This window comes from Agelaius tricolor, unplaced genomic scaffold, assembly GCF_023055355.1.
Source record: "Agelaius tricolor isolate 1412-34295 unplaced genomic scaffold, bAgeTri1.0.p SCAF_2, whole genome shotgun sequence".
NCBI lineage: Eukaryota > Metazoa > Chordata > Aves > Passeriformes > Icteridae > Agelaius > Agelaius tricolor.
The window spans coordinates 58,602,208-58,618,166 of NW_027269262.1; the positions used below are offsets into that span (position 1 = coordinate 58,602,208).

Consider the following 15,959-nt stretch of genomic DNA (forward strand, 5'->3'; position numbering starts at 1 on the left):
TTTACCTTTAAAAATACTTCCAGAGAGCAAACTGATTCAAAATTTTAGTAGCTGTAGGCCTGAAGAGGAAATTATTAATTTACAGTCTTACACTACCCTCAGAACCCCCGTATCAGTTTTTATGATTTCTTAAAAATATTAATACAGAGGTAGGCATGTGGAACTCCAAGTGGAGAGCAGCAGAGCCTTTCCACACTCAATAAAAACCTCTGATGGGTACAGTGTAACTGAAATAATACACCAAGAGCCCTTCCTGAACATTCCTCCACGTGGATTCCTACCAAAACCAGAAAGACTAATTTAACTTTTCCCAACACACAACAAATGTGGGTTGATCAATCTGTAATGGGTGTGTTTTGTGAATGAATTTGTTGTTATAATTAGATCCAGTTTTTAAGACACAAAACTGCTATAAGTATTTTTACCAGTGGGTTTTATTTTTCTTTCAAAGCCAAGCCTAGGAAAAAAAAGTCTGACAAGTGTTGAGACAAATTTACTAACTTCAATTCCTCAGTAGTAGTATTTATATGACTAGAATTTCACTGCACAAGGCAATGCTTGAAAGAACAGCAAACACAGGAAGGGAGCACAGGAAAAGGAAATAATGGACTATTTGGTGGAGACATTACATCATTTGCTTTGCAACGTATCTGTATTTCACAGCCACAAGAATATCAGCCAGCTCCAAGATAAGGAACATGTTTATTTAGAGAATAAATCTAGTTCAGATTTCATCATAATGTCAATATTTGCCATATTACTACTGCAGTTCCTGTCAGTTAACACTCAGTAGTTAATAGTATGTTCTATGCAAAGGGAGAAGATCTGAATGAGCTGTGTATATAACCTGAGAACTGTCAGGTCAGCAACATGGGTCACTCCACTTTTGGAGGGTTCATTCCTTGCTGGGTGCAAGGAGACAAGAACAGACCTTCACTTGGCAGAAAACAGCTGACTTCCACCTCACAGATTTTGTTTTATTTTCCCAAGATTTTAGTACCAAACCTGACGACTAAGACAAATTATCTTGTCAAAAACTCCTGTCAAAAACTACAGACAGTCCAGCCAGGCCATTGCAGCAGAGACTTCTCCTGCCCTGTGGTATGATGCAGATCATTGGGAAGCCAGGGTCTGATAATCAGGTGTTGGGGTTGGGCTCTGGCTGCAGCTGCTTGGGAGTAACTGCTGAAGGAAGAGAGGCAGCAGCCAGTGAAGCTGCTACACACACGTGTTGCAGACACTGCAGGTGGAAAGTGTGGTTTTGGTCAGCACTGAAATCTTGAACCCATTATATAGATAAGGGGGTTATACTTCATTAAGTGTGGGCAGGAGATGGAGATAACCCTAGGAAATATAAGTTTCTCTAAACCCAAGGAACAACATGCTGATTGTTACTCTGCTAAGCCCAGATGAACAAATGACCTCATGGTGGGCTGCCTGCTTTACATTTTCTATGTATTTATTGCAATGCACCAAGACTTATCTCCAAAGGAAGCATGTGTTTCTGCAGAACACCCAGTTACAAACACTTAGGTGGTCAGCAGTATCTGATTCCCTTCACCCAGCTCACATGCACTGTGTTGGTTTGCCCTGTTGTTTCTGCTGCCCCTAATATACACATAAATTACTCAGAGAGCTCATAACTCGTCATTCAGCAGTAGCTCTGCCCATAACCCTTGACAAGGGGGATTAAGGGTGCCTTCTGACTCTGCATTTACCATTGCCTGGGAGTGACTTTGTGAGTGGTGATTGATCTGCTCCAAGGGAGTGGCCTCCCCTTTGTGAGCCCTCATTTGCACCTTCCTTGTGCCCCAGACTGGAAGTTGCCATCTGCGTCTCTGGGGTTCTTCCACTGAGACACAGATCTCTGCAATGTCCCTCATGCTAGGACAGGGGACCTCACTAATAGCTATGGTGATCAGAGTTATTGCCTCCCACATTAGTGACTCTGTCCTTCAGAGCTTGGTGTTTTCTTGGTGTTTCAGGAATTAGAAGCTATGAGGTTGACTAGCTGGTTCAGACTACCCTTGCCTTATCTTCTCCATCAGGTAAGTCATGTGTGGCCCAGCGTGGTAATCTCCATGCTGAGCAGCCAGCTCAGGACATGCAGAGTAAGTGCCCAGACCACCATCCTCAGCAGTGTACAAAACAAATAGAACTGTCATAATTCACAGGAGAAAAAAGACTGAAAATTTTCTGCCTCAACTGAACACCATATCGCAAAGTTCCATGGCTCACCAAGTAGAAAATAATCCAGACAATTCTGTTTATTGTTATATTGGTTAATTTTACTCAGTTCCAAACTGTCCTTCTTCTCAGTAAGGTTCCTAGTAATGCAAATGTCATTCAGCTTTATTCAGATAAATCATGTCAAGGGCATATGTCTAGCAGAGAAGTTCTCCTTTCTGCCAAAAAATTAATTCTGAATTTGTATAATGCTCTTTGTGAACAAACAGTGTTTTCATTACCTTTGTAGAATGCATCTCCCTTCTACAGAAAAAATGGCTACTGACAGCACAAGAGATGATATGGAATAAAAGCAAATCTAACATTCAAAACAATAATAAGTATTTCTACATATTAGCATTCATACCAAGTTTAAAATCAGTACTATTTGGATCACAGATGACTATTGAATGCTATGCCAAAGTAGCAATAAAAGCAACGATAACGACAATTTGAAAATAGTTAACAGTGTGAATTGGAAGATTTAATATGTTTTCATCTTTTAATGTACAGCCCATTCCCAGAATTTCCCTGGACCACGTGGACAGACCAACTGTCACAGCTGTCTATCAAGGCTGAATTAGATGAAGACAAACAATACAGGCTTTGTGGTTCAACTGAAGCAGCAGTCTCAAAAGTTTCCATTTCTCATCTGTGGGCACTGTGGGAGCATTGTCTTCCCCCTCTCTGAAAAGAGAATGGAACAATTATGTTACTGAAATTCCTCTGCAGTGGGTCTGAAAGACTGTTTATATCCAGCCAGGAAGACAGGGAAAACTAAAAGCTGGGATTTCATGACAGCAGGTGGGAGCAGTTTCAGGGTATATACTTCAGTGACATAATGGTACTAATTCTTCTCTTTTAGGGTAAAGCCAGTGCTGCAAGATTTACTAGCAATGGAGGAAATGGCAGTAAAAATGCAAAGTTAAATGCAGTGGTAAAATTATTAATTTAACACAAAGTTTTAAAACTGGCTTTCTGAATCAGTCTGGTAATTGATTATAATCTGGTGCTCATGAGTAGTAAACTAGAAAGAAAAATATACTGGTAACAGCAAACTTTTTACCATTTACTATTTTAGGGGCCTTACTAAGGGAAGTGCTGAGTACCAGCTCTCATGGGAGTCAGGTGGGCTCAAAGGATAGAAAGCAGTCACTCAATTCCTCCCAACAGCAGTAATATTCATTAGCAGCATTAATCAGTACTTGATTTCATGCAAACACATATTCATGTGCTTTGGCATAACCTTAAGAATTCAGGTGCTCAAGTTCTCTCAGTTCAGAAGCAGTGGGCACGAGAATGTCTGACTGCTTCATTCTGTTGTAATAATAATTTCCTTTTTGTTTTCTTGGGGTTATTATAGTGCTAACAATAGCTCAGTGTGTACACACAAACAATCTGAAAGTGCTCGTGTGCAAATGGTCACCTGGGGCTACAACTGCTTGCAGGAAGAGTCAACTCATTCCAAAGAATTCCTGCTCTGGTCCTGACAGGGGAAGGGGGTGTAGAGGTTGTCAGTAACCAGCAGTGCTGCCAAGAAGGCAGTGCCTACCCTCGAGACAATCTGTGATTTCCACATACTCCCTGGTTATCACTCAATACCCCCCGAAGCCATCTCTGGGATGCTGCAGGCGAGGCTACAATTCTGGATGGCACTGAAGAAGGCATTTGGGATCCTTCTCACATGATCCTGTCATCGACCAAGGAATGATGAGGGGGGCTAACCCTCACAACCTCTGGACACGAGTCTTGGAGGTAATGGCTCAGAGCCAAGAGGGTTCAGTGTTGAGACCCCTCGGCCCCAGGGGGTGAAATTTGGGGGGGACAGGTGTCCCAAAGGTGAGAGACTGTGCTCTTTTTGGAACTGGACAAAGCACCCTTAAAAGGAAAACCCTAGAAGCAGCTCTGGTCCATGTGCAGTGGTGAGAGCACTGGACATGGAAAGAAGAGGTCATGATGGCAAATGTTCTCCAGGCAGTGCCACGAGTGACATGGAAACACACGAGTTTTCAGCTGTGTTTCCTGGGGAAGCCAATGGCACAAGAGGGACTCCTCTCCTCTTGATGAACTGAGAATTGATTATCTGGAGGGTGGCGATGGACCGAGAGTTGGTGATCTGAGGGGTGGCAACTTAATTGAGAGTCTAAGGTTCTGTCTTACTGTGATGTATTGGGAACTTGGCTGGGGGGAGGAGAAATGTTTGGAAGGTTTTCCTGAGTTCTGCATGTTTCTTTTATATATTGTAAGTTAATAAAGTTTTTGTCTTTCTATTCCTAAGCTGGAGCCTGCTTTGCTCTATTCCTGATCCCATCTCACAGTAGACACCAGAGAAAAGGTATTTTCATGGGGACACTGGCATTGTGTCAGCATCAAACCATGACAGCCACGTTGTCTGGCAGCAGCACCATTTGATGGTCCCCTTGAAGAGCTTTCCACCAGCTGCCTCCTAAGGCAGGCTGTAAGCAGTGAAAGGGTTTTACACTCCACCTAACAGCACAGAGGATTCCCAGCTCTTCCTGGGGCTTGGTATATGTAGGTGTAGCATAAAAAAAAACCAAAACAACAACAACCAAGTAATAATAAGTTATTCTCCATCTCTGGAAAAAGTCTTGGCATGTTTTTCAGTTGCCTATTGATACAAGCGTGCAGGGACCAACCAACCCCCTCCCTGAATTGAACAGAAAGTTTCCATTTTTGTGGCCAGAGGTACTGGATCAGTGAATAAAACTGAACAATTCGAGTGAGACAATTCAAAAGAAGCCAAAACCTTCGTGGTTTTAAGGTTCCATTTAGGTAAACTAATGCTGTGACACAGTGACACTCCCTCAATCTCAATTAGTGCTTAAACTAATTAAGAAAATTGTTTTACACACTGCAGCAAGTAGTACCTCTCTTCTTTCTTGGATAATCCCTAGTGTGATGTAAGGGTGATTGAGTATCTAATTACTCTTTAATGGAATGCACATTTTGTACATTTTTAGCTAGTTCAAGCTTAATGCTTTTAGTCCAAAAGTCAGTGAAATTAAGTTGAACGGGGATTTGGTACCTATTGTATTAACGAATTTCTTTTTGAAGGGAATTATGAGCCAGTCTGAAGATTTCAGCTGTGTTTGTTGCAGAAATACTTAATGTATTGTCTGAAAAAAGACTGATTGTATATATTGGTAGTGTAATTATCCATGTTTGTCCTTGTTTGTTATTATGTTTGTTATTATCAATGTTCATCCTTGTTTATTCTTGTTTAGTAATAACTTTCCTACTTTTTGGTGAAGTCCTCTACAGATCACATAATTATTCTCAAAGAAAACCTTCCAAGATCAGTGCCATAAAGTGTAAATACCTGCAAAATCTGGGAGTTCTTCACAATGCCCATGGTTAGAAAAAAAAATTATTAACAAGGTTAATCAAAGCTCAGAATTCAACCTCAGAATGTAAAAAAAATCACTTTTCCCAAGAAGATTTATATCTAATTCTTTCATATACAAAATTTTATGCACCTATATTCTTCACAGAGAAAGTTTTCTTGCACAAAAGTGGGACAAATGGAACAGTATAAATTTTATCTCAGAAACAAGGAGCAGAAGTAGGAGCAAAGATAAGGAGCAAAGCTAGGATATTTTTAAGAACCAAAGGTTCCAATGTTCCTATAGCAATAGGAAGAAAATATTTAAAAGAGAAGATATGAGAAAAGTTCAGTGAAAAGGATTCTTTTTCAAAGTCTCCCAAAAGTGCTGAGAAAGTGCAAATAAAAGAGCAGGGAGAAATTAGATAGGATGTCCACAATAAGCTGTCTTTCCATCTGATATGGAGGAAGTAAGATGTCCCACTGCAGCAGTTTTACGTCAAGATCAATATACAAGATCAAAACCTTTATTCTGCTGCTTAAAAGGAGTCAATCTCTTTCCTGGAGAGCTTTTTCACTTCTTTTGTCTTACCATACTCCTTCCCCCCATTGTCTCACACAATGCCCTTTTTCTTCATAGAAGGATCTTCTTGCCTTCTCCTCCTTAACATTATGATGAATCAAAAAGTTTAGGAGTTTTAAAAAAAAAGCAAAAGACATAGGTAGCAAAACCAGTATAATACTGACAAAACATTACCTTTATCCTACACCTTCCTAAAAACAGCACCTGAAAGTACAGCCAGGTGTGGATTCAGAGAGTCTCAGAAAAGAGGACTGAGTACCTTATCAAACTTTATCATTCTGGAAACACTTTGCATTCCTTCCAAGAAAAGGTTACAATTTATTGAATCAAAATCAAGTTGTGTGGGCATTTAGCTACATGTGGCTAACTAAAATACACCTTTGTTTGTCTTGAGCTACAGGGATGCATAAATGTTTTTAAAGAAACTTTTGTTGTGTAGCACTGCTCTGTCATAAACTCTGGTCTTATCCATAAAACATTGCTAACAGCAGTTAGTGCTGGCATTCCGTTTCTTGAGTGGCAAGTATCAGTGGCAAAAACATTTTCAGTAATCCAAATAACTTGAAAGCTTTCATTTGCTATTTATTTACAAATCACATCTGTTTGCTTAGCAAGAGTTTGCATATTTTTCATTGCATTGCCTTTATCCATACAAAATAATCAGAATTAAAAAGTTCCAATAAGAGTAAGGATCTGGGCCAACCTGGATCTTCAGTTTCAATGGAGTAATAATGTTCTGCTTAAATCTGTGTGATTTCATCCAGGTGAAACAGAGTGCACTTCCACAACATTGGTGAAGGAGGAAAGCATACTGCAGGCTTTCTTCTCTGTATTGTACAGGCATCTGTACCTGTGTGTCCTTCTAGTATCTTTGATAATTGAGAGCCTATTACATTGTATTTTATATTAACCACTCTCTTTTGTTTAAAAATGGGTGTAGCTTTATCAGTGATGATTCCCACTATTTTGACTCACCACTAATTTGCAGCATTTTCCCCATAAGTGAAAATACCATGGCAGAGTTTCAGTGCGTGTTCAGACTCTAACTTGTGTGTTGTGATTGTTAATAAACACATTGTGAGGGTGTTTTGTATGACAGGCACTCTGGGCTCCTGGCTGCATTATCAATTCCCAAGCAGCAGTCTACAACCCATACATGGTGGTTTATGGTAAGCTGCTGGGAATTATACTCTCAAAACTCTTTTTATGAAAAGCTGATGATAACAGTGAATTATGAATCAGAAAGACTGTATGATGCTGGTAGAAACTCACAGGTCACAAAATTTAGGAGCACTTGTCAGCATGAAGTATCTTATTGAAGCATAAGCAGGGATCTGATTCCTAGACTACCTTGTGACATTTTTAGTTTTGAAAAGCACAGCAATCTTTCCTCCTTGCTTCTTTACATGCTAAGGGATTTTGAACATTTTCTTTTCCTCCACAATTCATCTATTCCCAACAAGAGCTCAGTAAAGAATTGAACAAGTACAATTCCACTATGATACTAACTCTGAAAACTCAAAATGGTTTTCTTTCTCATTTAGCAGGTTTGATCACCTGCTATACTGATGCTCTAGCCTGGACACATAAATACTTACCACAACAAGGCATAAATACCTACCACAACGAACTCTTGGCTGCCTCTGGCGACCAAGTCCCTACATTCTGGCCCCCATGTCAGAGCTATGTCACATAAGTAACAAAAGAGTTTTTCTAGTCACTTATTTGAATCATCAGCAGTGGGGAAAAAAATTCATGCAGATATTATAGGGTTCACTTGCAATCTCAGTGCACTACCCCCTGCTATTACAACAAAGTAGTGTAAAACAGCCTCAAAAGGCACAATTTTTCAGCCATTCCTGGAGCTTTTGGTTGCCTGAAGGCTCCAAAAATTTTGTTTCCAGAAGGGCTCTGGTTATGGTGTGTGACTCACAAGGCAAATGCGTTTGGCCCTCTCTCCTACAGTCATGCACTCGAGTGTAAGCACATTCTCAAGAACTCTGAAGTGGCAGCAGAGGGTTGGGCATTGGACATTAGATGTTAAATACAGAAGAACAAGAGTCAGTTTTCCTGATAACATGAAGTTCAGTTTCTTTAAAAGACTGAAACTTAGCAATTAAACCAATCACTTTTTAAGCACAAACTCTAAATTCATGAAGACAAACAATAACCAATAAAAAAATCACTCACTTAGAACACGTATAAATACTTATATTCCAACAAATCTAGGAAATTGGTGTTTGCATTTCTAAAGAACTAGTGTTGATAATCTTTGTGTCAGGTTGATTCAGTTTTTTTCAAACAGGAAAATGATAAGAACAGTTGTAGTAGCCTAATGATGCATGGCTGCTGACAGCTTATTCCAGCTCTGGACCTACACAACAGGAAAGGTTAAAATCCCCAAGTGCTAGAATTTCTGCAGAGCAACTTGTTTGTGAACTTCATGACTTGCAAATGCTACTAGTAAACTGAGAGTAAAGACACGTGGATTGCTAATGTAAATGTCCATTAAAATATGAATTTCACTGAGATCTGTTTATACAGTCCATAGCATTGCATCACCCTTCCCATTTCTAAAAGGCAAGGTGCAGCTCCATGGCTCACTCTGAATTTGAATTTTTTTTTGTATTCTACAATCTATTATCATACAATTCACAATTCCATTAAGAGGAGAGTGCACCACCAGCTGTTCAGCACTAGTTCATTCCCACTGGCAACACCAGATCCCCTGTTCAATATCCTGGGGAAAGGGAAACATAGTTTTGTTGTTGCAAGAGCTGCTCAGCAGCTTCAAAAGCAAGGAATTTGCACTTTCCAGTCACAAAACACACCAGATAGTCACCACATCACCCTCTCCCATTGCTGTGAAACTAATGCTGTGCCAGCTTCTTCTTGTCTGCTCAGACCTCTCAGTATCAAGCAGAGAGTGTCTGCAGCATCAGAAATGCAGTCTCTGTTCCTCCCACCCTAAATTACACCTTCCTGTTCCTCAGGCCTAGCAAAACCTTGCTATTTTAATGATGTCATGTAATTGTTTTCTCTAATCTTGAATTTACAACTAGGAAAATAGTAATTATATTAAGCATGTTTTTAATCTGAATTAATTTCTGCTATCATAATTTACAGGACATTGGATAAACTTGCAGCTACTTGCAGTCTGAGTCTACCACAGATGTATGTGTATGTATGAGTATGTATATGCACTTGTGCATATAAAAATTGATGCTTTCTCGGGAATTTCTGAATCAGTCATAAATGAAAAAATGTTCAGGAGAACTTGAGTAATGTATGTATGTAGATGGAGTAGGTATAAGACATCATCACACTTGGAGGATAATTTTTCATGAATACAAAGTAAATTGTGTCTGAAAGGGGGAGTTTTGAGGCAACACACTGGAGATCAAATTCTTTATTTTATTAATTATTCTCAGAGGAAAGCAAATTAAAGTTTATCACTCTAAAAAGAAAATATTCTTTTTAAAAAATTGTTTTTTAGAACAAGCTCTTACAGTCTTCTACTGAGAGTCTTGTGGATTTCATTGACCTCTATAACAGGCACCTATTTGACCTCCTCTTAGTAAACAGGAGCAATGCCATTTACCTACTCTATGCATGGAATCATGTGTATACACCCTGGTGTATAAAGGGATGAAGACACATTCGCATGCCATACTGAGTTCACTATCATTAAAAATTCAAGTTGATATTCAAGTGTTTGAAATCAGAAGTCTTGCTCATTCACAGATAAAGCTGTTCCACTGATGTAAAAGAGGGGAAAAGCATGTCTATCAAATCAGCTAACATAAAGTGACAAGAACTAGAGAGGAGGTGATAAATCCATTGGAAACCAAAAATAATGTTGTCTTCAGTGAAGAACACGGTACTGGAAAAGTACTTATCCATTAGAAAAGGTGGCAAGCCTTCTGGAATAGTCACAATTCACATCTTGAGAAATAGTGTGTCAAGCCTACAACTGTCAAATAAATACCCTTTAGTGAAATGGAAGATTAAAGTTTTTTGTTGTTTGATTCCTAGGAGTGGTAGCATTTGTTTTCCTCATTGTTAGGCTTTGCTGTATAACAATAGTAACTATAAGTCTTATTCCAAGATCATCTGAAATTATCAAGAAATAGCTCAATGCCCATAGCAAGGGTTCTGAGTCAAGCAGGAAGTAAAAAAGAAACTAGCATTAACACTGAGGAAGTCACAATGTTGTCCTTTCTCTTTTCCTTCAGAAAGGGACTTGGGAGTCCTCGCAAACATCAAGTTCAAGCTAAGTCAGTAATGCACCCAAGGCAACAATGAAGTTCTGCAGCTTCCAAGGCTGCACCAGGAAAAGCATTGCCAGCAGGTGGTGGGAAATGACAGAATTCAACACTGACAGAACATCTGTAGCACTGGGCCCAGTCCTGGGTTCCCCAGCTCAGAAGAAACACAGACATACAGGAGAGCAGCAACAGGCTACAGGCATGGTAAAGGATTGGAGCACCTGCCATTAAAGGATGGCTGAGAGAGCTGAAACTGCCCAGCCTCCAGAAAAGGTGTTTCAACGGGGATTTTATCAACGTGTATAAACAGTTTATGACAACAAGTAGAGAAGACCACACCAGACTGCATCTTCAGCTGCATCCAGTGAAAGGAGAAGAGTCAACGGGTACCAGCTTTTGGAGGGATAGAATGTAAGAGAATAGTGCAGAAGGCAATCTCACCCCTGAGGAGTGGCAGCTGTACTAATCACCAAAGATTAGGAACAGGCCTGCCCTTAATAGGCCACAGCTGTGTCCAATAAGAAGACGAGTGCTACAAAAGAGTGGGTTAGGCCCTTGAGAAGGGAGTTGGGGTTTGTTGATTCTCCTGCAAAGAAGAAGGTGTCAGAGCTGCCTGTGAAAAATCACCAAGAAGGTATGAGAGCTTTATAATAAGATGACAAAACCAACTGAAATACAGGAAATTTAATTTAAAATTAAGAAAAACCTTTTTCCCTGCAGGAGTGCACAGGTACAAATTGCTAGGAGAGGTTAAGGAGTCTTCATCCTTATGATATTCAAATCCCAGCTGGACATGGCTGTGAGCAACCCACTCCTTAAGTGTTAGGCTCAGTGTTAAGCTTTGAGCAGACGATCAAACTAATAGATCTTCAGAGGCACTTTTCAATTACAACTACTCTGTTATTCTATTGTTCTTCACTCTCTAAATCTGAACTCAATTTTTTAACCTTCCATGTCTGAAAGCAAATCTGTACTGAGCTTTTACTCCAAACTCCTTAACACCTGACTGGTTCTTTCACTATTGGATATGATTTAAAGAGGTTAGAAATTTTTAAATGGTTTTTTCAAAAGAAATGTATTTGAAAACTTCAGCAATGGCAGGAGAAGGAGGATGAAAAGGTCATTTAATGGGATGTAGTTTGGATGCATGTCAAAAACCCTACCAAAACAGAATTCAAAAACTCATTAACCCCAAGCTATAGCTGAGAGAGATACATTTTCAGCAGAAAAGAAGCAGAGCCAGGAGAGGTCAATTAGAAAGCAGCAAACTTATTCTAAAACCTACTGGGCTAAAGAGAGCAGAGAAGCTACAGAGTTCTATCTGTTTTGTCATCCTGAAGGCCCCCTTTAGAGCCTGGCCAAACTTTGTCTTAGAACTGGAGAGGAATATTTGGCATCTGGGCTTTTCCATGATGGAAGAACATTAAAAAAAAAAAATAGTTCTTTCCCTGGTATTACACAGCATGATATTCAATGTTTGTGTCAACTCTGCTTCTTACTCAACAAATTAGAACAAATTACATCAAAGATCAACATATGCCATTTGATCATAAGCCACAAAGGGTTCAGTTTTGTCAAGGTTTAAATCAAGGCTGAAGAACAGATGTTCTGAAGCTTTGGGAGCATGATGTGCAAAGAGCCTGCATTCTGATTCAGTCAAAGTTAATTAGACCTTTCAAACAACCTCTTTCTACTCCTATGGACACACTTACAGAAACATTTGTCTCCTTCTTTCCCCGGCAGAGTAACAAGGTCATGCCAAACTAACATTCCCCAAGGTTCTTCAGGTGGCTGTGCCACACTGGCTTGGAATGAAAAAAAAATATTGAAAACTTTACTGATGGGAGTTCCAGCAGCCTTGACAGAGGGGCAAAGTGTAAGAAAATAAGTCAACCATTGTGTTTGTAATTGTAATGTTAAAGGCGTACCAGAGCCTTAAAATAAAAAGTAATCTGCTCTTTGAAAAGAACTGCTCCTCTTGAATCACTAGGATGATACTGCCCTGAAAAGTATTACTTCCCCATCTAATGCTGAGTCCTCACAGCAATATTCAGCTGATGCCAGCAGTCCCAGCTTAAGGGACTTCCCTTGTTCCTGTGAAGGAAGGAATCTTTCTGCGGATTTCTGAGGTCTGTGTGAGGAGCTACTGTTCCTCAACATTTTCCTCCTGGAGAGGTGTGAGGAAATCACTGCAAGTTAAATAGGATTGTTTCCTTCCCTTTTTATCCCTTTGCATAGAAGAAATGTGAACAAAGCCATGTGATTTCTTTTTACACTTCATTTTTTTCAGCTCCCTAAACTCGATAGCAAAGATATATAAGGAAACCTTGATTACTTCAGTGCAACTTGGGCTGATGCACAAAAAACTGAAAAGACCTGACCAAATGAATTTCTGATAAATAATTCAATCAGGTGTAGAGAAACAAGTGTCATTTCTTCCATGAGCTACACTGTGCCAGGAGTCACAGTTCTTTCTCAGTGCTTGTGTCCATAATTAGTATGGCCTGACAGTGAGGACTATTATTTTGCATTAAAAATTCCATCATTTGAGAATTAAAACTGCAGATTATTTTTTGAAGCAAAGCTGAGATAAATCTTATTATGTAGAAAAAAATCTTTGTAAGTATTGACAAATGTAATAAAATTTCAAACATGAAAGCAAAAGGGAAATTTTTATATTTCAATTCCATCATTGTAAAGGAAACTCTTTCATGCTTCAAATTCAAACTCAGTGTGTCAAGTAATTTCACTGTTACAGAGTTGAATTACCTGCACTGGCCTGAGGGCATTATTCACTCTCTGAGAAAAATTGTACTTTAATATTGCTACGATTTTCCCAAGTAATTTTTATGCAGAAGCCGGGATGAATTTGAAACATCCATTTCAAGATTAAAGTGACAACATTTGGTTACCGCAGAGAACCGTGTAATTGCAAATTCATCTTAGGGATATGCCCAAAATTAAATATGGGAATGAGAAAATAATATTAAAAAAGGGACAAATGTTTTGGGTTTTTTGTTCAACTTCTGGGATGCAGATATTGAATAGGGTTATAAAATACAAATAAACTCTTACTTCAACCATGTTTAGATGCATAACTATATCAAATGCTTGTGCTATATGGAAAGACCATGAAATTGTTGGTCATTGCCCTAGCCAATTTAATAATTTCTATCGTATGCAAGAGGGACGATAATCTTCTCACTTTGTTTTAATGGATCTTTTGGAAGCACAGAATTATCAGTCTTTTATGGGTTATCTGCTGCCTGATCATTTGTTACTTCACGTGAAAATGGGGTCTGGATCCAGAGCATGCTCTGAATGGGCTTAACTCCACTACAGAGCCTGACATAAACTAGAGAAGGCAAGAATTTAAAGTATAAATAAAAAAATAAATATCCTTACCCAAAACAGTTTATCAAAACCCTTTAAGCAGCATTCTTTCCAGATTAAACCCCAGATGAATCTGTTATTTTGTAGCTTTGAAGAAATGAGAAGATAGAAAATCTGAGGCTTTTATATTATGTATTTCAACAGTAAATAGGGTCCTGTATTAAAGCAGGATCACTTCATTTCAAAATCAACCATAAAGCTGGTGCCCTGACTCATTACTTTCAAGACAATAATTTGTCTTAGTATAATAGAATTGTTAAGTTAGAAAAGGCCTTTAAGATCATCATGTCCAACTACTAACCCAGCATTGCCAGGCCCACCACTAAACCATATCCCTTAAATTGCATCTAACATCTTAAATACCTTCAGAAATGGTGACTCAGCCACTTCCCTGGACTTCAACTCTCTTTGAATCTCTTTGCAAGGTTTTTCGTTATAGCAAAACATCCATTAACTAAGTATAATGAGGATTAGGAGTAACTGTTGAACATTGAGGGGATTTATTTTATATATAAAATAGATAAAGGCTGGGGGAACATAACATGAGAAGTTTTAATAACTGAAGCAGGATTAATGCAGGTTCATATGTGTATTTCTCATGTGTCATCCTCAAATTCTTGCTCTGGGAGTCAATGAAGGTGGAAAAGAAGCAGCAACTACTTTGATGAATGAAATATGAAAAAATAGTAATTTTTTCACAGACAGAATTTAATTTGTTGTGTTTTGTACTTTTGTTGGAGTTGCTCAAAATTCAGTCTTGTTGGGGAAGAACAGCATTGTAAAAAAAAAAAAAAGAAGAGTAGTAGTTCTGGAAGGAGGCCTTTAATTCTAAAATGAAGCTGCCTTTTTTTTTTTTTTAACAGTGTGAAAAGATCCACCAATGGCTGGTCTTCCAGAAGACATCAAGACATCATGGAAAGAAATCTACCTGTAAAACTCAGTAGCTGGGGAAATATACCACATAACCAAGGTATGCTGTGCTTTTCTTCACTGCAGTATGAGGAAATAAAAGCTACAAGAAGTAATTGTGATGTAAATGGCATTGTGATTCACTGTCTGGAGGGTGGTGAATGACTTTCTTGTTTTCCATTGCTTTGCTTGCACACATGCTTTTGCTTTACCTATTAAACTGTCTTTGCCTCAACCCAGAAATTCTCTCACTATTACCCTTCTGATTCTCTCCCCCATCCCACCACGTGAAAGTGACTGAGCAGCTCAGGGGGCTTGGTTGCCAGCTGGAGGTAAATCATGACATAACCAAACTATTACGCACAGGATGAAATAGAAATTACAGTGTCAGAATTTAAAATTGTGACAACATATCATAACATTAGCTAAAATTAAGTGCATTTTCTACTTTAGCAAAATTATTTCAAAATTTTGATTTTTCTGCTAAGTTTTTGCTTACCTGGCTGAAGATTCATCATTGTTCTTCCTCTGCTACTGAAATGCAGCCCTGATGACTCTATCACTAAGTGGCTGAGTTGGTCTGAAGTTATCTCCTAGGATTCCATCAGAGCCCTCTAAAAGTTCAGCACCTTTAACATGAGTCCTCAGTCTTCGAAATTCCTCTATCTGGAAGACAGAAAAACAGAAGTCAGGAAGCTGAGACACATTCTTCACCATGGGACTAATGATCAAAACCTGCCCTGTCCAGCCAATTCTGCAGCTTTGAAGATTGGAGTGTTCAGGTGCCATATAGTAAGGTCCATATACATTAATAACATTTTAAAATAGTTATCAGCACTGTCAAAATATTTGCGATATAGAGAAAATCAACTCTTAAGCACGTGGTTTGGCAAACTTCTCCTTTGCCTTTTCACAACTTCTTTTAAGATCTATAACCATCTTGGCCATTGCAGATTACATCCTATGAATCAGCCTTACTGTCATGTGTTTCGAGTAGCAATTCTGGTCTTCTTCAAAGAAGTGCATTTCAGGAATAACTTGCTTGACTATAAAGTGTTTTGAAATTCTCTTAGTGATTTATTCACTTCCTGAAACTGTTATCTTCTAAACCAGAAGAATACTGAAGAGATTCTTAGCTTTAGAGGATGTCTGTTGACATTTTATATGAAAAAATAGAGTCTTTGTCATCAAAACAAAATACTGCTTCAAAAGATCTGTAGGTGTAGATAGTCAGAAA

At 38.8% G+C, this 15,959-nt stretch overlaps 1 protein-coding gene across 1 annotated transcript in view; it reads right to left on the reverse strand.

The window, feature by feature from the left end:
• Window positions 1-416: 416 nt before the first annotated feature.
• CA8 (carbonic anhydrase 8) overlaps window positions 417-15,959 on the reverse strand; it is a 51,748-nt gene continuing 36,205 nt past the window's right edge. The window contains exons 8-9 of the mRNA XM_071419934.1: window positions 15,222-15,388; window positions 417-2,913 (exon numbers count right to left, since the gene is read on the reverse strand). Of these exons, the coding sequence (XP_071276035.1) occupies window positions 15,254-15,388 (135 nt within the window). The 3' untranslated portion in view covers window positions 417-2,913; window positions 15,222-15,253. The remainder of the gene's footprint in view (window positions 2,914-15,221; window positions 15,389-15,959) is intronic.